The sequence below is a fragment of the Giraffa tippelskirchi genome, chromosome 7 (genome assembly GCF_054371585.1).
Source record: "Giraffa tippelskirchi isolate mGirTip1 chromosome 7, T2T-mGirTip1v1.2.pri, whole genome shotgun sequence".
NCBI lineage: Eukaryota > Metazoa > Chordata > Mammalia > Artiodactyla > Giraffidae > Giraffa > Giraffa tippelskirchi.
Window position 1 is genome coordinate 36,216,191 of NC_137281.1, and position 22,117 is coordinate 36,238,307.

At 52.5% G+C, this 22,117-nt stretch overlaps 1 protein-coding gene across 4 annotated transcripts in view; it reads right to left on the minus strand.

Moving 5' to 3' along the window:
- Window positions 1-22,117, minus strand: part of SLC12A3 (solute carrier family 12 member 3) — a 38,814-nt gene that overhangs the window by 1,683 nt on the left and 15,014 nt on the right. For 2 of the 4 annotated variants that reach the window (XM_081514330.1, XM_081514329.1), the window contains exons 14-26: window positions 21,697-21,852; window positions 20,923-21,022; window positions 19,458-19,569; window positions 18,783-18,923; window positions 17,663-17,769; window positions 15,783-15,865; window positions 14,647-14,694; window positions 14,522-14,524; window positions 13,852-13,953; window positions 12,453-12,564; window positions 9,705-9,791; window positions 6,657-6,792; window positions 5,104-5,171 (exon numbers count right to left, since the gene is read on the minus strand). In XM_081514330.1, the coding sequence (XP_081370456.1) occupies window positions 5,104-5,171; window positions 6,657-6,792; window positions 9,705-9,791; window positions 12,453-12,564; window positions 13,852-13,953; window positions 14,522-14,524; window positions 14,647-14,694; window positions 15,783-15,865; window positions 17,663-17,769; window positions 18,783-18,923; window positions 19,458-19,569; window positions 20,923-21,022; window positions 21,697-21,852 (1,255 nt within the window). Of the gene's footprint in view, window positions 1-5,103; window positions 5,172-6,656; window positions 6,793-9,704; window positions 9,792-12,452; window positions 12,565-13,851; window positions 13,954-14,521; window positions 14,525-14,616; window positions 14,695-15,782; window positions 15,866-17,662; window positions 17,770-18,782; window positions 18,924-19,457; window positions 19,570-20,922; window positions 21,023-21,696; window positions 21,853-22,117 lie in introns of all 4 variants that reach the window. The other 2 variants (XM_081514327.1, XM_081514326.1) reach the window with 1 other exon arrangement.

A 22,117-nucleotide genomic window follows, 5' to 3' on the forward strand; every position in this document is an offset into this window, starting at 1 on the left:
CCTGGCCCAGGTGCACCTCCTTCTAGGATCACCCTCTTCAATCCCGTCTCCCCATGTCTCTTTATCATGTCACCCTGTTTCATTATCTTTGTAACACTTCACACTCTCAAATCCTCTTTTCATTTGTTTGTTTGTTGTCTCTCTCCCCCCACTAGAATGTTTGTTCACTCGTGAGCAGGCGGGGTCTGTCTTATTCTCCTGTGTGGAGAACACAGTCTGACACGGCGAGGCTCCTGGATCCCACTCGTGCAGCCACTCCAGCCTCTACCCCTGCCTGAGGCCACAGCAAAGCGATATGTTCATGCATTTCAGCTGAGTGGCCTAGTCCTGGCTCCTGCCACGTATGTAAGACTTTGGGAGCAGGACTTCGCTGTCTCCCTGAACTGTCTTGTCTGAACTGCTATGCTGAGCAAATAACCACATACCCTGGGAAGGCTCTTCAGCCACATTTTCATGGCTGTTTCAGGAAGCGACTTTTCCACCATCTTGAGATTCCAAAGACGCCACTGCCCTGCTCGCGGCTCTTGCGGGAAGGCAGCATCATACCGACCCCGCTGGCATTGCACAAAGTTGGGGCACCAGCACATTACATGGGCCAGAACCTTGTTTTCCCAAAGTACACCCACAGGTACTGTTTCATCTGAACCTCAAAACTACCCAGGGGAAGAGCTGAGGGAACCAGCCAAAAAGGAGGATGCTGTGCAATGCTGGGCTTCAGAGGCTGGCTCTGGATCAGAGATGCTGCTAGAGCCATGGCTTTGCCACTTCCTCAGCCACGTGGCTGTGAAAAATGGCTCACTGACCTTGAGCCTCAGTTTTTGTTTCCCCAAAGTGAACACACATGCCTCCGTCATGGACTTGTGAGTTTTAAAGAAGCCCCAGCTCACGAAGGGTACTGCACAAAAACACTGGCACAGAATGAGCACTTCGTAACGTCAGCAGTATTGTCACCACTTATTACTATTTACAAGCTTGAGATGACCCAGCCTGTGAGTGGCAGAGCTGGGACTTGACCCGAGGTCTTGGGATCTTTCCATCCCCATGATCCCAGCTCACTGCAACCCCTCCACTGCTGAGACTCGAGGTCCCCAAACAGCTGTCCCTTTTTTAAAAATTCCCTTCTCAAAGCTTCATTTGGGACAAACAGTATCCTCCCTTATAAAGCAAGGTCCCTAGGATCAGGGAACCCCACGGGAACAAGGACATTCCATTAAGCCAGTGTCACCTTAGTTAATAGACTGAGTTTGTGTTTTTCTGGTGCCTTTCCCAGGAAAAGGGAAGTGGGAATATTGAAACCAATCTTTCCTGATTTGACAGTTACACTAAAGGCTGGAAATGCCCACTGGTAACTACTCATTGGAAAAGACCCTGACGCTGGGAAAGATTGAAGGTGGGAGGAGAAGGGGACGACAGAGGATGAGATGGCTGGATGGCATCACTGACTCGATGAACATGAGTTTGAGTAGACTCTGGGAGTTGGTGACAGACAGGGAAGCCTGGCGTGCTGCAGTCCATGGGGTCACAAAGAATCAGACACGATTGAGTGACTGAACTGAACTACTAGTATTATACATCCTTTCAGGGACTGCAATTAGAAATGTCCAAGGCTTGAGGGGCCTAATAACTGCACTATCCAGGGCAGGGGACCTCCGTCACTCCTGCTGTGACTTTCAAGCCCCAACATGAAGTTCCCTCCCAGAGCAGAGCCTGTCCATCTGTCTGCCTGTCTGAAGGACAGACTCCTTGGCACTCTTCCCCAGTGCCAGTGAACGACACGCTCTGTTTCTGCACACAGGATGGGTGTGGTGTAAGCAACTAATCTTTAGAAATCAAGCTACTCCAGAACAAAGGAGCTTTTTGCTCAGAACTGCATCACTTAGCCACAAGGAAAGGCAGCCTTGGACCTAACCTTGATGCGGAAAGATAACCGAGCTTCAGAACCAGCGTCTCGGGCTTCAAACCCCAGTCACCACCTGGCAGGTTCTGAATTTCTCTGAGACTGTTTCCTCATCTCCTAAGGTTGTGTGCTGTGGTAGGGATGGGGGTAAGACAGAACCACTTCATAGTTCTGAAAATTAATAAGGCCCAGTGGATTAGGAGTTTGGGATTAGCAGATGCAAACTATTACGTGTAGGGTGGATAAACAACAAGGTCTTACTGTGTAGCATAGGGAACTATATTCAATATTCTCAGATAAACCATAATGGAAAATAATATGAAAAGGAATGTATATATAACTGGATCGCTTTGCTATACAGCAGAAATTAACATAGCATTATAAATCAACTATAATAAAATAATTTTTTAAAAAAATTAGGACTTCCCTTGTGGTCCAGTGGTTAAGACTCCATGCTCCCAATGCAAGGGGCATGGATTGAATCCCTGGTTGGTCATAAACTAAGATTCCACATGCTGCTTGGTGTGGCCAAAAAATAAATGAAAAAAAATTTTTTTATTAATAAAGCCCAATGCCTTGAGTGTCATAGAGGCTCAATCAATAAAATGCAATTTGATTACTATTATTTTGACTATTACTATTTGTATTTGGTGACTTCCAGGTGCCACTAGTGGTAAAGAACTTGCCTGCCAAAACAGGAGACACAGGAAACACGGGTTTGATCCCTGGGTTGGGAAAATCCCCTAGAGTAGGAAATGGCAACCAACTCCAGTATTTTTGCCTGGAAAATTTCATGGACGGAGGAGCCTGTGGGCTATAGTTCATAGGGTCGCAAAGACTTAGCACACACACATTTAGCTTTGAGGAGGGAGTCTTTATAAAAAAAAAAAGAGGGGCCTAGACCCAAAAGTTATGCCAGAAATATGTGCTTAGTGTGGTCAAGGTTGTTGGGCTGGTTACAAGGCTGGTTTATTAGCGTGCAGTTTCAGCTGAGCTCAAACATGGACTGTTAATCAGATAAACCACTGATTAGTAAACAGCAAAGAAGCCAGTTCTGCCTCAGAGCTGCTCTAGAAAATAGTCCATGTGTGCTCTCTGATGTGCTAGAAAATGTGATTTTTGTCATTTCCTGGAGGCTTGGGAGGATTTTCTCATTCTTGGGATTTCTGGGGAATGCAAGCTCCTGGGCTCAGCCCCAGACCTTGATCTAGAAGGAATTGAGGAATTTGCTGTTTTCCACGCCTCCCTGCCCCCTCAATGGTTCTGAGGCAGGGGACCCTCAGGGTGAACTTTTAAAGGCTGCCCCTGTGGGCAGGTCTCTCCTCTAAGGTGACCCGACTCCGATCTGTTTGTATCAGCTAATCCCAGAAAGGCGGGTGGGTGGGGATTGGTTTTCCCTGTGAGATCCAGAGGGTGGGGGAGTGGGAGGGGAGAGGTGACAGCAGGTGGTCCCTCCCCAGATGAAATTCCTCCTCTTACGGCTTGAGAGACCAACTCATTTTAGTGGCAAACTTAGGGTCATACCATGTTAGAGTGAAAGAGAATCTTGGAAATAATTAACTCTTCTGTAGAATCAGGGAGGGACTTCCTTGATGGTCCAGGGGTTAAGAATCCACCTTGCAGTGCAGTGCAGAGGACATGGGTTCTATCCCTGGTCAGGGAACTAAGAGCCCACATGTCTCTGGGCAACTAAGCCCAAGAGCCATGACTACAAGTCTGGGGGCCTTAACTAGAAGAGAAACTACAGAGCCCAAACGCCTAGAGCCCATTCATCACAACTAGTGAGTAGCCCATGTATCACGATGAAGAACCTGAGCGCTGCAAGTAAGACCCAACACAGCCCCAAAAAATAAACATTAAAAAAAAAAAAAGTATAATCAGGGAAGCTGAGGCTCAGAGAAGGAGAGTTACTTGCCCAAGGCCACACAGTGGGCTAATGGCAGAGACAAAATGCAAATCTGCTACTCTGAACAGAGGTGGCACTCAAGAAGAGGTGCTTTGGCACACCCATGCCCCAGCTGGCGCATCCCAAGTACCAAACCCAGGGAAAGTTGAGGACCCATCCCAGGATGAAGCCACTGTCACCGTCTTACCCGCTGACCTGGCCAACAACCAGGCTAACCTGGCCGTAGAAACATTCTCTGCAAGATGTTGGCTAGCGGCTTGGAGATCAACCTGCTTTCCTCATACCACGGTCCCCACATCAAAGGAAATATGGAGCACCTTCTTTGTAGAAAAGATTATCTCCCCATAAGATCCAGGAAGAACAGCTTCAGACAGAGCCAGCTTTGTGGGCAGCCACCTGTGTGGTCATGAAGCCCCTCACTGAGACGGATCCCAGGCTGGGTTTCACGCTCTGCTGTCACCATCCTGCCATTCTTAATCGCTTTTGAACAAAGGGCCCCACATTCTCACTGTGCACAGCCCCACAAATAGTGTGCTCCATCCTGGTCTCAGGGTGTGAACAAACAGGTTCGGCCGGCTTTCCACTGTCTTGTGGAATCTGCGGGTGGCTTGCCCCAGGAAATATCAGGGACTCCTCTGGGCAGATGGCCGCATCTTCTCTGAGTCGGGCCTGTCTCTGGGAGAGGGGGCTGGGGGCCTGGCTGACTGTGTTCTGCCTCTTGGCCTCCATGAGACTCTCTGTGCCATTGTCACCTTCCCCTCTTCTTCTACTTACTCAGCCTGGGTCAATGCCCAGCCGAGGCGGCTCCTAACCAGACAAGGGTGGCAGCAAGAGAAGCTGGAGTGTCTGATGGGCCTGGAGGCTGGAACAGCCCCGGCCAGGGCAAGGTTCTGATTCTGCTGCCCAGACCTGGCACCAACATCAACTGGGGGTGGCTGGTGACCAAAGAGGGCTGGCCAAACAACTAGGAATCGATTTTCTTCCAGAACAAACTGAGTCCCCTTTGCCAAGCTGAGTTTGGCAGGAAAAAGCAACGGACAGGGGAAAGCAGGGGTGGGGGGAGTCGGTGAGGCCTGGGACATGGGTACCCAAGACCTCGGCCAGCTGGTGTGCAGGTGTGGGGCGTCGGGTGGATGCAGGCCGGGTCATGGGCTAAGAAGCCACTCAGATTGTGTATCTATGGGCCTCGGGCCCTTTATCCTCACGGGGAAGGCTTGGGTCCTCAGCCAGTGACTATCCCTCTAAAGCTGACACGCTGACCTGGGCATCAGGCTTTTCCAGCACACAGGTCACTACTTACATAACAACCAGAGCGGCATCTCGGGAGTAATCCAGCAGAATCTCGTTCAGTCTCACCTGCCGCAGGGACTGGGCAAGGAAAAGCCATGTGGTCACTTCCCATGTCCTCTGAGTGATCCCCGCCAAGCCCAAGTCCACATCCTTGAACATCTCAAACTGGGTGTGTGTGAACTGTCCCCACTAAATTATGATAGATTCTCCCACCTCCGATAAAGTAACTGAGCACCAAGCTTGCCTCCTGGAGGAGCCCCCAGGATGTTTTCTTCCTGACCTGATTATTGTGGGATTGTGGTGGGAAAGAGCACCTCCCGTGGGGTGGGGAGGGTTGGGTTCACATCTCAGCTCTAAGAGTTTCTGACATTGAGCAGGCACCTTGCCTCCCTGAGCTTCATTGTCCTCAGCTGTGAAATGGGTACAACAGTGCCCTGCCCGGGGAGTCTGGGGAAGCCTGAGTGAGACGATGTATGCAAAAGCTCCAGGCCAAGGGGAAGCACTCGATAAGGTGGACTCAGAGCAATGGCGATGGCTCTATCTCCTCTGTGACAGAGTAGGCAGAAGCCTTCTGTGGACACGACCTATTACTCAGCCTTTTCTCAGGAGCTGGGTGACTCTGGAGGGCTCAGGGGCTGAGCATCAGGGCTGCTGGCTGGGTCAGGGAACTCCCCAAAGCTTGGGTGGGGCTGAGCTGAGGGATGGACTCTCTCCCCTTCCAAGGCTTGTCTCTGAATTGTTCCGAAATGGTGGACACTCAGGGTCTGATTGTGGACGGATACCCCATTGGAGAGAATGGAAAACTGAGGGCAAGTGAGTTCACCCAGATCTCACATGAGCAGCATTTGGGTGGAATCACTCTGCATTGTGGGAACTGTCCATTGTGGGTTGCAGGATGTTTAGCAGCATCCCAGGCTGCTACTCGCTAAGTGACAGCGGCCATTCTAAACCCCGCAGGTAACAGCCAAAACTGTCCCCAGAAATCACCAAATGTCCCCTGAGTCCTCAGATCCACCACCACGGAACTCACAGGGAGCAGAACTATGCTCCCCAGGCCCCAGCTGCTCTCCCTACTTTAAAATGGGCATGGCAGCCCCCACTCTCCTTTAGGCCTGAGCAAAGTCCTGAAGATGTTTCCTGGGAAGGGGGTGGGGATCACAGCTAAGGGGAGATGCTCAGGCAGCTTTGTGGGCCCACAAAGGACAAACTCTACCTTGACCTTCACCACCTGCCTTATGAATTCCTTCCTGCAGACATGGAGGAACAGGGTAAGAGAGGGAGAAGGACCCCAGGCAGTCCATTGCCATGGCCAGGGAGACTCAAAATGGGCCAAGGGACCAGGCTCCCACACCAAGCGTGGCTCTGAGATCAACCCCTGGGTCACTCGTCAGCTTGAGCGTGTGTGGCTTGAGGACACCTCAGAGGCTTGGTGCAGGGAGACTAGAGTTGAGGGTCAGGGGAAGGGGTTCAGCAAGCCCAGGACAGATGTGGGCACAGGCCCTGACCCAGGGGAGCACCCAGACCCCCATCCCCATCCCAGCAAGGCCCTTCTTTCTCACGCACCTTGATTCTATTCTTGTTAATCTCCTCATCCGAGATCTTCCAGGGGCAGTCCCGCCTCATCTCAGTGACCGTGGCCTCGTCCTTGAAGCCATCATTCAGGCGGAAGGGTGCAATCATGTCCTCAAAGCGCTTGATGCTGGGGGCAGAGAGAGCCAGTGAGACTGGGTGAGGTGCCCAGGCCCAGGGGAACTGGGTCCTCAGAGGGAGATGGAGGTGGGGGCTGTGGGGACATACATTTCAGGCTGAAACCCTTACTGATGCTGCTGTTTACATCAAAGAAGCCTTTGTGTTGAATTCAGCCCTGACAGCTGGGTCTGACTTTGAACAGGACTTCCACAAGTGGTCTGTGAAGCCTGACCTGGGATCCATCTCCACCCTCTGACCACTCCCACCTCAGGGTGTTTACTGAGCACCGCTCTGTGCTACACAACAGTGAACAAACCAGACAACATCCCCAGTCCTCACAGAGCTCATGGTCTGCTGGGTGACAAATAAGCAGATCGATTCAGATCAGAAGTCTTATGAAAGCATACACTGAGTCCCAGGATGGGAAATAATTGAGCAGAAAGGCCTCTCTGGAACCAGAGAGGCCCGTCCTTCTGAAGCTAGCTATGCACAGGGCAGGGGGTGTTGGAGCAAACAGAATGCACTTGGGCTGCTTGAGGAGCAACAGAGAAGCCTGTGCGGATGGAGCAAGGTGAGTGCAGGGGTGAATGGGATGCCATCAGGTAAGTCAGGGAAAGGAGGAAGCACCAGCAAAGGAAACTGAAAGAAGGATCACTGAAGTGGGAGGGATCCAGGAGAGGGCAGCATCTTGGATCCAAAGGGGCTGTCTCAAGAAGGACCGTTGTGTCAAATGCAGCTGCGAGGCAGAGAACGAGGAGGACAGCAGTGGGCTCTGCAGATCCGGTGGTGCGGAGGTCACGGCCCAGGCTGGCGCGAGGGATTTCAGTGGAGCTGCAGGAGAGCAGCCAGGCTGGAGTGAGCTGGAGACTGAGGGAGGGGTGGGAGGAAGAGGCCACAACGAGGGTAGCATCACTTTGGGGAAGGTCGGCTGTGCAAGGGCGGAGAGAAATGGTCCGGGAGGTGGAGGCAGATGCAGGAAGCAAAGATGGGGTTGAAAGACAAGATGGGCTGGCTCCCACTGTCCTCTCCACGGGGGAAGGTCTCCCCCCATCTCTGTTTGCAGCCTTTCTCAAGGCTCTTCTCCTCCACCAGCAGAGACGGCCCTGTTCTCCTTTGCATTCAAGTCCATCTCGGCATCATTCTGATGCCTCTTGACATCCTCCCTGTACCTCGGCCAGGGTAAACCATGCAGGGCAGGGCTGCAATTTACTCATCTCTGCCCCTGCAGCTCAAGCACAACCCTGAGAGAATGAGGGAGTCAGTATATCCATCACTATTAACTAGTTCCTTTCTTAAAAAAAATATTTATTTATTTATTTATTTAGCTACACTGGGTCTTAGTGGCAGCATGCGGGATTTTTAATTGTGGCCTGGGGGCTCTTATTTGCGGCATGTGGGACCTAGTGCCCTGACCAGGGATTGATCCCAGACCCCCTGCACTGAGAGCTCGGAGTCTTAGCCACTGGCCCACTAAGGAAGTCTCCTTTCTTTTCTTCTTGATGTCCGTCCTTCTCCAGGTAAACAAGGGCTAAAGAGGTCAGGATGGACCTTACTTCACTGAGAAGACAGAGTCCTGGAAAACCTCACTTGGACAGATTTACATAAGGCAATCCTATCATAAATGTCTTCTTTTAAGAATACGCAGTTGAGTCATTAGGAAAGTAACTTATTCCTTCTGGCCCCACAATTGAGCCCTGCTACAACTTCACAGGAGTTGGCTTCAAGTCTGCCCCCTTGCCATTGCATGGGTGAGCAGGGGAGCGGTTGCCCAGACCATTTAACATCTTCCCTTGCCCAAGTGCCAGTGAGTTAATATAACATCAGGGGCTGTAGCTGCCATGCTTCTGCCTCAGGGCCTGGGGACCTTCCGTCCTGTTTGCTCCAGTGCCCCTCAGCCCTGCGGAGGGGCCGTGCCTCGGCCGTGGCCCCTGCAGAAGGAGCAGCCTTCCAGTGGTGTATTTCGGGGCATATGATCCTGCCACTCCTGGCCATGGCCAACTGGACTAAAGGTGGCCAAGAAATAGACCTTCCGGTGACCTTTACCTTGGCTTGGCAGGAAGCAATGAGCTGGGCTGGTCACAGTTCCTTTTTCAGACACTTAGTTTAAGCAATGTCCAGAGAAGGAAGGAGGCAGTCTGTAGCGGAGTTAGGACTGTAGGGAAAGGTGGAGGTGCAGAAAGAGCTCGGAGGCTACAAGCGGGCAGAAGCCACAAATCCAGCCTTTATTGATCATTGACTCTGGACTGGGCCCCCTGTTAAGCATGTTACATGGATCGTCTGAGACTGTGGTTCTCAAAGTGAGGTGCCTGCACCAGCACAGGAGAGCTTGTTAGAAGTGCACATTTTCAGGCCTCACCCCAGACCTAGTGACTCAGAATCTTGGGGCTGAGCCCCTCAAACTGTGTGTTCACAAACCCTCCAGGTGATGCTGTTGTTTGAGAACCAGTCCTTTATGAAAACAATATAGGGGTTGGAGAAATTTTAGAAAATCAGTAGATAAAATCAACCTTTTGTGAGTAGCCAGCAGCCTGAGCTGGAGAAGTGTGAAGCTGGAGACTTTCTCAGCCCCAGGGTGTGCGGGGTGGGTGGGAGGTCCCTGGCAGATGAAACACCAGCTCTGCTCTAGGGGCAGAACAGCCATGAAGAGCTTCAAAAACACTTGGTCTGTGAAAAGCATGAATGGGAACATTCATTGACCTTCAGCCCAGGTGTCTTTCTGGCAAAGACCACAGCTCTGATATGCAAAGGACCACTGGGCAAGGGGAAAAGACTCAAACAAAAATTAACGGCTGCAAACTCAATCCTTCCTCTTTCTTTCCATGAGTCCAGTGTAGGCGGGGGCAGGTGAACCAGGTTGCCCTTGGTTCACCAGAGAGAAAGGGCCGACGCTTCTGCCTGGAACCCCCAACACAGAAAACTCACTGCTCAGCCCGTGGCTTCTGGTTGATGTCGGGAAGGACATGAACTTCTTGGAATCCCAGCCGGAACTTGCTCAGCAGAGAAATGATCCTGGAAGATGGAAATTTTTTTTTAATGCATTTATTCCTTCAGTGAGTTTTCATTGAGCACCTGTGGAGGATATGTGTGTTAGTTGCTCAGTCATGTTTGACTCTTTGTGACCTCGTGGATTGTAGCCCACCAGGCTCCATGGGATTCTCCTAGCAAGCATACTGCAATGGGTAGCTATTTCCTTCTCTAGGGCATCTTCCTGACCCAGGGATCGAACCTGGGTCTCCTGCATTGCAGGCAGATGCTTTACCATCTGAGCCACCAGGTAAGATATAGCAGCAAACAAAACCAACTCTGCCCTTGGGGATTTCACATTCTAACCTGCGAGGGAGGCAGACAATAAGTGAATATCGATAAAGCAGGTCAGATGACGATGAGTGACAGGAGAAAGAAATTGTCCTAAGTCTCCAGCGGCCATCTCTGGGCTAGAGCGCCTCACATTCTAATGTCTGCGCACCTGCTGGGGAGCTTGCTATGATGCAGGTTCTGATCCAGCCGGCCTAGGTTGGGACCTGGGATTCTGCATTTCCTTTTTTTTTTTAATCTTTATTGTAAGATTTATTTATTTACTTTTGGCTGAGCTGGGTCTTTGTTGCTGCATGTGGGGTCTTTCCGGACCAGGGATCGAACCCACAGCCCCTGCATTGGCAAGTAGATTCCTAACCACTGAACCGCCAGGGAAGCCTGGGATTCTGCATTTGTAAGAAGCTCCCAGGTGATGTGAGACTGCTGGTTCACTGGCCACACTTTGAGAAATGAGGGTGAAAGGAATGGGAGGTGAACGGCAGGAAATTCCTCAGGATGGCTGAGGGAGCAGGTAACACATACGAGCTGAGTATAGAACCAGGAGTGGCAAGCCAGATAGCCCTGACTTCGCATCCACAAGGAGGAAACAGCAACTGTGGTTTGAGGCAGTCAGGGAAGGCTTCACAGAGGAGGTGGCAATCTGGCTGGATGGTGAATGGTGGGTAAGACTGTTATAAACTGAAGAGGTGGATAAGGGTATTCACATCGGAACCACACAAGGAGGCTTCTAAACAGTACTTGTGCCTTGGCCCTAGCCCGCCCGTTGCATCAGAATCCCTGGGCAGGACATGGCATTGGTGATGCCCCAGGACTAGCTGGGGGGGAACAAGCACCCCAGGAGGAGAGTCCAAATAAGCAAAGGCATGGGGGTGCAGGGGATGGGGTGGGAGCAGCGAGGGGCTGCCTGGGATGGTGTGGAGCATGCCAGGGGACAAAAAGGAGATGAACTGCCAAGCCATTGCTGGTCCCAGAACTTGGGAGTGAACTTAGGAAAGCAGAGCTGTGGGCAGCACAGGGGTGGCCTGGGGTCACAAGGAAGGCAGAGGACTTGGGTTGGTCCAGAGTCAGCCGGGAGGAGAGGAAATTTCACAACCTTTGCTTGCAAGACATCCTGTGACCACACTGTGCCGCAGCCTCTATCTAAACCAATGCCCCCTGAGCCCAGCTTTGAGTGGGAGCTCGAACAGGAAGCCAAGAGGGCAAAGTGGCCTTTGCGGTGTATTTACCTTCTGGAGAGGAGCACAGAGAAGCAGATGCTGCGTTTCCCGGGCAACGTTCTCCTCCTCATTGAGGAGAAGGGCCCTCCAGTGGAGAAGCTCTCAATGAGGGTAAGGGCAATGAGATGCGGTTGCTGGTCACCCTTAACTCATGCAGCAGGGGTCATGGGGATGTATGTGGTCCTGGCCTAGGACTAGGGTGGCACAGGCCATGGGATCCTGCCCCTGAGGCATCAAAGCAGGCACTCAAGGCTGTGCAGGGTTTTCTCTCTGGCTAATTAACTGCACAATTTGGGGCAAGCCACCCACCCCATCCTCCCCAGCCTGCCTGCAATCTCCAGCAGTCCTCCAGGTCCTACGGCCTTCAACCTCACTTGACCTTGCTCTAAAGCAATAGGGGCCCGAATCTAGCCCACGTGTGCCACCTGCCTGACTCCTGCCACCTCCACACCTGTGTATGTACCTTACTGTTTACTTCCGTCTCAGCTTAAGTCAACTCACATTCTCACTTACATACGTCTTGAAAGGAAATGGCTTCACAATTTAATCAGCAAATCAGCAACTCTTGCCAGAAAGATGGGACCAATAAAACTAGTAAACCAACATCACTCAGTTCTGGTGGATGCCGTCGCCTGCCAAGAACTTGAACCAGGCCAACTTCCTCTTGTTTAGACAGAGAATCAGCCATGGAGTTGGAGAATGGAGTCCCTTCTCACCAAGAGATTCTGGGGGATTCACTGCCCTTCATCCTGGCCACTGAAGTCACCTCTGGCCTCACCAGGGGCGGCACCCCAAGCTCGGGGGTGGGGAGTGGGGGACTTTGCCCTGAAGGATTCTAAGCTCTGCCCTCATTTCTGAGGGGCGGGGCCTTCTCCACCCTTCATTTCACTGCAAATCTCCTGGAGATTTGTGGATTTAAAATTTACCAGCCCTCCCTGCCATGGCCAGGACTAGGACATGAGCATTTTATTAAAGGGGACAGGACACCAAAACCACTTCTGAAATGGAGAGAAACCTGCTCCTGTCCTGAAATCTCTCACCACTGCTGTGACCCTAGACCTCCGAGGGGCAGAATGGGGAGTAGGGGCAGGCGGGGGCAGGCAGGGGTAGCCCTGGATGGTCGGCGCTCCCCACTTACGCCTTTCTCTCCTGGTCCATCCTGTTGATCTGGCCCCCCACGAACACGCGGATCCTGCATTTGCTCCATCTCTTCTTGCGGCCGAGGAGATAGGGGATGAGGAGGGTGAGGCCTGGCAATGAGGGTGCCGTGAGTTAAGAGAAAGATGTTCTCAGGATTCAGCCTCCTCTGGGTCCCGCCTCGTTCTGCCTCTAGCAAACCCCATCCCTTCTCTTGGCCTCAGTGTACTCATCTCTATAATGAGTTTGCCAGGCGAAACCAGGGCGAGACATGGGCTCTGTGGACTGAGGTTTATTTGAACGGCGTGATGCTTTTATTTATTTTTTAAAAATCTAGGGGGCTTCCTTGGTGGCTCAGTGGTAAAGGATCTGCCTGCCAACGCAGGAGACATGGGTTTGATCCCTGATCCAGGAAGATCCCGCAGGCCTTGGAGCGGCAAAGCCTGTGTGCCACAACTACTGAGCCTGTGCTCTAGAGCCCAGGAGCTTCACCACTGAGCTTGCACACCCTAGAGTTGGTGCTCCACAACAAGAGAAGCCACCATGATGAGAAGCCCGCACTCCACAACTAGAGAGTAGCCCCTGCCCACCACAACTGGAGAAAAGCCCATGCAGCAACAAAGACCCGGCACAGCCAAAACTAGAAATAAATTAAAAAAATTTATTTTGGCCATTCAGGATCTTATTTCTCAGAATCAGGGATCCAACCTGCGCCCCCTGAAGTGGAAGGGCCTACCAGGGAATCCCTGTGCACAAGGCTTTTAAATATGTGAGCTGGCATTTGGGGGGGGTTTCACATGCAAATCTAGATCACTGTCATTTATCACTGTATGATCCACATGTGACTTCTTCATTCTGTGCCTCAGTTTCCTTATTTGTAAAAGGAGTTAATAATCATTTCCACCTGGGAACTGCATTAGGTTAACCTATGCAAACCCTTGGCATCAAGCATATAGTAAATGCTCAGAATATCTTCTCTGTATCTAGGGCTCTATCAAGGATGGGAACAATAAAGCTGAGGGTCACAAGAAAAACAAGAGAGCGTGTTTTTCTCTGGCAAGTGATGAATATGCCTACAGCTTTCCTGCACTCTGGCTCATCTGTCCCACTTACGTCACGTGCCCGTGACCCCGACAGCCTGTCCAGTCTGAAGGTCCCTCCTCACGCTGACCTCACCTGCTCCTTTAAGTCCCTCATTTTGCAGCTGAAAACAGAGGGCCATGAGAGGGACCTGGCCAGGCTCCCATGAGCCCAGTGGAGGGCCCAGGGGCCCCATTCCTCTTAGCTGGGCCCTGAGGTCCCACCAGTGGCCTTGTCGTCAGCAGCCAGCAAGGGAGGCCAAGAGAGGAGGTCATGGAAGGGAGACAGCCAGGGGAGAGCTGGCATCCTGGGGTGCTGACCTCCATCATCGAACAGCCAGTAGATGTCGATGGTCTTCTTGCCCTGCTCCGACTGGAAGACTGTGCTGGCCTGCGCCTCCTGCACCAAGGCCTCGGGGTCCACTGCAGGAGCAGAGGGGCAGGTCACATGGTGCAGAGCACATGGAAATGCCTGAGTCTGTCTGAGAACACAGCATGGGCTTGTGCACATGGCGGCCTGAAGCCCTTGCTGTGCATGTGCCCTGGGGAGTGGCCAGAGCACCACCAACAGGCCCTCCTGAGGGAGACTCCCGGGGCAGGGACCCCGGACAAGCAGTGCTGGTATGTGCCCCTCCTCTGCTCCCAGCTTCTCTCTCCCTGGATTCTGGTTGGCACTGGGGGGTGGGACCATTCTCTTAAAAACTCCCCTGGGCCCCTCACAAATGCCCACAGGATGCTCCCAGCCCCTGCACTGAGTGTTCCCCTGCCTCCCAGAGTGTTGCTGCCCCTCCCTGTCAGAGCATGGCCAGGGGGCCCTTGGAGAGGCAGGACTTGGGCCCCAGAGCCTACTGGATGGGGTCCCATGATGCCTGGACCCTGAATCCTCCAGCAGGGCTGGCAATCTTTATCTTGCCCCCAGCCCCACTGCCCTACCAACTCCCTGTGTGACCCAATCCTAGGGGTCTCAGGCACCACTGTCACAAACAAAAACCTCCTGCCTTTGGCCAAGTTCTGCCATGGCCCATCACTCAGTGCCCCCCAGGGTGAGAGTGCCCCGCACCTCTAAGTTGGGGCAGGGGGAATGACCTGTGCCGGAGACAGACAGCTGGGCCCCACTGGCCCTGGCTTCCTTGCTGTCCTCTGCTGGATCAAACACAGGGTTAACTGAAAAAGAGGGGGAGCTTTGTTCCCAGGCTTCTCCGGGGGCCCTCTTACCTTGGGGGAAGATCCTGACTCCGCAGCTTCCACTGATCTGGTCTCTGCCTCCCTGCACGCTCCATGCACCACCCCCACCAGCTTCCTGTCTGCTCAAACAAGCCATGCTCCTTCCCACCAGGCCTCAGCGGTGGGTGGGTAGTCCCAGAGCCAAGCACCCTCTTTCCCCAGCCCTCCCCTTCTAGAAATACTCCCCCTCCTCAGAGAGACCCTCCTGCCCACATGCCCCCCTGTGTGGGCCTCCTCAGGACACCTCATGAGCTGTCATTGCCTGCAATGAGTCCTGGGTCCACCACATTTCCCCCAGAATGTCAGCTCATCCAGGGCAGACGTGGTTTTGTTCCCTGCTGCACGCCTAGGGCCTAGAGCCACCTCGGTCAGGAATGTGGCTGCTGCTCTGTAAATTCTGGTTGTGTAAATATTCATTGAACTACCAGCTGCCAGGCATGCCTTCAGGCATGCCCTCAGCCCATCCGTAACCTGGGTGAACAAGACTCAGGCTGGCCTGAGGCTTCTGTTCCTCTTAGCATCGCAACCCACCCGTCCCCATTTGTCTTCATATGTGTTATTTCTATCACGCTTCTAAAAATAACTAATCCAGATCTGTTAACATGTGACCTTAAATGTAGCACATATCCCTACTCTACGCCCCAGCCTTCATGGCCTTTCTGTGTGTGTTTCCACCCTCTGGAGTCTCCACGTGGCTGTCCTCCCCCGTCTTTTTCTCTTGCCTGTCTATTAGTTCCTCTTTATCCCGTCTGGTTACGAAAGCTGTCATGGTGACTGGGGGAACTGTGGTCCAGTCAAGCAAGGCCTTGAACTAGTCACATCCCCTCCTTTCAGGACCTCAGTTTCTCCATTTAGAAATCTGATGATTTCCATCAAAAACTGACTTTCTAGGAGTCCATGACCTTTTATTACTTACTAGTTTCCCCCTGTCTTCCCTGAACCACTTGGGAAAAGAAATGGGTTCTAGAATTTCCTGGGATCCTGTTCTGTCTTTGACGGGGGCATCAAGAAGGTCAGGGGGTACTCACTGTGTGCCTGCATCACCTCCGAGATGTTGAGGCCCTCACGCATCCTCATGACACATACACCGTAGTTGAAATCAAAAGCGTCGCTGGAGAGAGAGGTCATGCGGTCAACCTGCTCTCGGCCCCATCCCCAGCCTGCCAGGCTAGAGCCGATCCTGCCTCCCACCATACCCTTCTCCTCTCTGGGCCTCAGTCTCCCATCTGTATAACGTGCAGGCAGGACCGGAGAGGTGGCCAGGACCCCTCTAGTTCTAGTGTCTGAGGCACTATGGATCCTGCAGACCCTCTTGGGGGAAACTGAGTCAGGCCAGTCTCGGAACCAGCCCTGTCCTCCTGAATGTTGTTGTTGTTCAGTTGCTAAGTAGTGCCCAACTCTCGACCAATGGACTGTAGCATGCCAGACTTCCCTGTCCTTCACTATCTCTTGGAGTTTACTCAAACTCATGTCTATTGAGTCAGTGATACCATCCAGCCATCTCATCCTCTGTCACTCCCTTCTCCTCCTGCCCTCAATCTTTCCCAGCATCAGGGCTTTTCTAATGAGTCAGTTTTTCACATCAGATGGCCAAAGTATTATAGCTTCAGCTTCAGCATCAGTCCTTCCAATGAATATTCAGGGTTGATTTCTTTTAGGATTGACTGGTTTGACCTCCTTGCAGTCCAAGGGACTCTCAAGAGTCTTCTCCAGCACCACAGTTTGAAAGCATCACTCATGGCTAATCTTCACAACTCTACCAACAGAGGTGGGATGGGAACAGCTACCCTCATTTGACAGATGCAAAATCTAAGTTTTAGGGAGTAACTTGTCTATGATCACGCACTAAGGAAGTGGCCAGTTCAGATCAGAATTAAATAGCTGAGGATGGACGTGCACACAGGAATGGCCTCGCTCATGAAGATAGCAATGGGCTGTCTGTATGGAACGTCTGGAAGACTCCCAACCCACAAGCATATTTACTGTCTGGTTGACACAGTACCCAAGAGCCCACCAGTAGGGTTAATCTACTAGGCTAAGCACTGCCCTCTCTGAACTCTAATCACAAATCTCTGGGATGGGGCCCTTTAGGCTTCAGCAGTTTGGAGTTTTGGCATATTGAAGCTGGGGATTCCTACAGAGCAGGTATGTACTGCCTCCTATTGTAATTTTGCTAGAGGCAGTGAGATGCACTGCTCAGTCATACAGCTGGTTCACAGCAGACCTGGAAGCCAGGCCCAGGTCCCCAACACTCAGCCTCATGTTTTTTAAATGCTCCAGCACACCGCCTCTCTATATCACATCAAAGCAGGAAAGCAGCTCAGGCAGGCATTTTCTGGACTTTGCACAGCAAGAAATGAAGGAGAAAGGGTTTGGAGTTAACCCTGAAATCCCCAGGGAGTTTATCCCCTGGTCCCATTCCCCAGTTTGTCTCCTCCTCGGAGGCCTGGTTTCAGTGGTACCACCTCACAGCTTGAGAGCTGGGCATTTGCAGGTCTTCTGCAACCCCCAGGTGAGCACACAATTTTCACCTAAAAACTCATATTTTCGACTTCCCTGAAAAACTAGATCTGGCAGCACTGGGTCCTCATTTCCGCCGGGGCGCCATTAGCTGGAGCCAGGGAGCACCTGTTCTCTTCCATTTGCCACAGTCCCCACTGTTCCCTAATGCCCCACACCTGGCCCACTTCACTCTGTTACTTGCCTGTTCTCTGCCAATCTGGGTGCCTATGACTCACAGGGCAGAGGGGGGAACCCTCAGTCTGCCTTTTTCTTTCTTAACTTCGAACCAGTGGACTCAGCTTCTTACAGCGTCCACTGCTTCCCCGCTACTTCCCAAGGCCCAGGAAACTCCAAAGGCCCAAATCAAGAGACCTCAGGTCCTGCCCCACTCGGTGACCTCACTCACTGCAGGATGCCAATGTAGTCTTCCACTGTGGCTGGGTGAGCCGACTGCCAGTTCTTCTTGAACCCGACCACCAGAATGTTGGGCTTCATCCTCCCGAGACCTGCGGCCTGCCGGGGGTGGGGATGAGGTGAGGGGTCAGGCCTCTGTTCTGTGACTAGGGTGGAGCTTGGTCTCAGCCCAGTTTCCCTCTCCTCCATGGTGTGGGGGCTCAGGAGATATATCCCCCAGGTCAAGGTCCTGGCTGCCTGGATACACCCATGAGAAAGGTGAAGCTACAGCCAGAGTTATTCCCTGAGGCCTCTGCAAGCAGGGGCCAACAGCTGGACTGTCCCATTAGTTCTGGACCATCCCAGCTACTGTTTCTCTACGGAATTATTTCCTATAACAGGGGACTTGAATTTGGATGTCAAGCTTGGAGTATTCCTGGGTCACCTAACCCATACATCTTTCATATTTCTCTTTTTTTAATATTAAAATCTGTTTTTAAATTTTTGAGGTAAAGTTTACATAACATAAAATCAACCATTTAAAAATGTATAATTTGGTGGCATTTAATACATTTAAAATATCACACAATCATAACTTCTACCTTTCCTCCAAGTAGTTTTATAATACCAATAGGAGACCTTGTATGCTCTTTATTAATTTTGAGAAATATTGGACACTATTGAAAAGGAGTCCCCTATGTTGACTCAGAATTAACAACTGTTATTTTATCCGTGCATCCCACTACAAATAAGAAAACTGAGCAATAAAATGAATTGCCAGGAGGAATGCTCTAGAACTTGACCCGAGGGGTGGTTTCATAGCACTGAGTGGCATCTGCATATGTAAACATATATCAAACTCTACACTATTTCACTTTGTTGTCTGTAGATTATATCGTTAAAAAGTCCCCAAACCACAAAATGTATCATCAACTCCCACTGGTCTGCAAGGCAGTGTCCCTGGGGTCCTGGGCACTTGGAGAAAATGCCCTGAATCAGCACATCCAGAGAGAGGGAGAAAGGTGGGACTCCCATTGCAGCAAAAGGGGCTTCAACTAGCCCACCAGGGGATCCCACTTCCAGGTTGTCACACCAAATAGTAAGGCCTGTGGGGAAGCCCCAGGCCCGCCCACCTGCATGAGAACCTGGACGCCACTGCGGAGGTCCTCGGCGAGGACGTCGGAGTAGAAGGCCTTGATCTTCCTCTTGTTCAGCCACTTGGTGTGCCCGCTGGCGATGAGCCGGAGCTCAGGCATCTTCTGTTTGCGAGGGCCCTGTGGGTGGCAGGAACACGTGACCTCTGGGGTGGCCTTTACCCTCTGACCTGAGACACAGCTCCTTCTTGCCCTGGAGGTTGTCCCCTGGGCTCACTGCTGGTTTCCTTTATGGAATTAGGGGGAAAAAAGAGGATGAGGAGGGCTTCCCTGTGGCTTAGCTGGTGAAGAATTCGCCTGCAATGCAGGAGACCTGGGTTCGATTCCTGGGTTGGGAAGATCCCTGGAGAAGGGGAAGTCTACCCACTCCAGTATTCTGGCCTGGAGAATTCCATGGACTGTATAGTCCATGGGGACTGAGTGACTTTTTCACTTTTTCACTAGGGATGGGGAAGGCTGGGAGGAAGATGGAGGGAGCAGGTGAGAGGCAGGGCAGTGGGGAGAAGCCAGCGAGAGGGACAGGGAAGGGGAGAGAACCTGTCCGGGCTCCATGGCCCCTCCTCTGGCCCCCCTACCCCTCCCCACCCTGTTCCCACCCTCTGGGGTGGGCTCCTCCAGGAGTACAGCCCCGCCCTCCCTGCATGGGACACTCACCATGAGCACATGGCCACAGATCATCAGGCTGAGGTTCCGGGTGAAGGTGCCCACAAAATCCACCAGGGCCGGGCGGAAGTTGGGGGGCCCCGTGAGCACCAGGCACTGGGGGCTGAGGAGGGGAAGGGAAAAGAGCTATCAGGGCAGAGTTGGGGGTGTGGATGCCAAATAGAGTTGCTCCAGCAGTTGCCCCAGCTCCAGGACTCCCTTCCTAGACAGAGGAGCCACCCCGTGGTCCTCCCGTCCACGGCTCCTCCCCAGCTCTCTCGGTGGCCAGCCACCACATGCTCCACTGGGGCGAACCTCCCTCTTGCTGCTCCCCCTAGTGCCCCTGCTCCACCCAGCACAGCATGGTGTGAACAGAATCAAGACTGCAAGTGGGGAGGTCCCTCACTTACGAGATCACTGTGTTACTGGGGTAGAAGAGGCAGCCAAGGCTCATAGTCAACGGTCACTACCAGACTCAGTTGAAACCAGACAAAACTGGCCACTCACCAGCTGTGTGAGTTGGGGCCAGTTACTTAACCTCTCCTTGCCTCAGTATTCTCATCTGTGAATGGGGTTAGCAGTTTCATATACCTCAGAGGGTTGTGCCGACGCTGTGTAAGTCACCTTGCACAGGATTGACACCTAGATATGTCCGATTATTAACATTGTGATCTGTTGGGAAAGTGATCCTGGAAGCACAATTTTACTTGCTTAGGAGGGGAATCAGCTTCAAAGAGTACTTGGGAGAGGGTCAGCACAGTCAGCCTCATGAATTATAACATCAGAGCACCCTTACGAACACAGGTGGCCCTTGGTATCTGTAGGTTCTACATCTGCAGGTTCAACCAAGTCTGGCGGGGACTTCCCTGGCGGTCCAGTGGCTAAGACTCTGCACTCCTAATGCAGGGGGCCTGGGTCCACCTCTGGTTGGGGAACTAGATACCACATGCTGCAACTAAAGGTCCTGCACGCTGTAATGAAGATCAAAGATCCCACGTGCTGCAAATAAGACCCAGTGTGGCCAAATAAATAAATATTTTTTTGAAAAATCAAGTGTGGAGATTGAATCTGGATGTGGGACTGTGGACAGCAAGGGCCAAATGTACTAGGCTTTATACATAAGGGACTTCAGCATCTGAGGATATTGGTATCCAGGCAGGGGATGGGGAGGTGGGGCTGGATCCAGTCCCCGCTGGACACGGAGGGATGTCTGTGTTGTCTGTGTTTGTATCGCCCAGAGCATATTAAACTGTGGAAACTTAGGTACAGAGAGGCCACTAGACTTGCTTGGGCCCCACTGGGCAGTGTCTGCTCTGGTCTCCTGACTTCTGGGCGATGCTCCTCCACCCTGCTCCCTCTCTGAGAAGGGGCCGTGCCAATCCTGGGTCTGCCGGTCAGGTGTCAGGTCTTGGCTAGGAATCTCCAGAGCAGGGTCAAGGCCAGCCCTGCACCCCAGGCACCCCGAGGCTGTGCTCACCGGTAGTTCTTGATGTGGTCCTCCACCTCATTGAGACCCACAGAGTAGCTCAGGGCCAGGTTGTAGGAGCCTGCCTGTACCGACGAGCCCCAGTTCACCTCTGAGGTTAGAAGTCATGGGAGAAACCAGACATTAAGTACGAGGGAGGGAATATTGACCTTTAGGAACCAAACACCCATGGGAGCAGTAGACAGCCTGTAGTTCTTTTCCTAACCTTTGCACTTACAATACGGCTACACATTCAATCATCATACATTATATCAAGCTATTGAACTCAACAAACTACTCTCCTCCTTTGACAAACAGACCTTCACAATGACCTGGAAGGCCAAGTTCAACTTGAGAGTTCTAGGCTTTCCTGGAGTTCTTTATCTCACCCCCAGAGTGCTGTCTCCTGGGATCCTTGCCTGCCTGCATGTTGACACCCCTGCCCCCACGTCCAGGCTCTGACTGCCTGCCTTTCTATCAGGCAGCCCCTGGTCTGGTATGCACCCCAGCAGGTCAGCCACTCTCAGGAGGTTGGACCTGAGCAGGCAATTCCAGGTCCTGGGCGTCCAGCAGGGGGTGGTCTAGAAGTAGAGGTGTGGACTCTGAGTGGGCACACTCCCGGGGGCTCCTCACCCCATGGGGAGGATGTGGCTGGAGGACCAGAGGGAGGCCTTGGGAGCACAGAGTCTGATCAGGCCCTCTGGCTGAACTGACGGGTGGGCTGGCTTGGCAGCCTCAGGGCGAGAAGGGGACGCCTGACCCCCCGGGGCCGCCTGAGACACACACCTGGCTTCTTGTAGATCACGTAGAGCAGGAGGAAGAGGACCACACCGATGGCGATGAGGGCCGCCCACCAGGTGAGAAGGAACATGATGACCACGGAGATGATCGCCCCAAACAGCGCTGCCCACTTGCTGTAGTATCGGAATGAGGGTCTCCACCCTGGTGGGGGGCACAGGGCACGGGGGTACACTCAACACTCTGGAGTCTCCCTCTGAGCCAGCACAGCTGGGCAGGGTCGGGGTGGCAATGCCCACAGGGCCCAGAGCCAGGGTCCCAGCCTTTGCCCATCCACCTTGCTTCCTGGGATTGGGCTTGGAAACACTGATAGGGCCACACGCCTGCCTTGGTTGGCATCCCCCCATGTGAACAGGCTGTACCAAAGGGCAGACATCCGGCTTGGCCAAATACAGCCACAGGACATCCA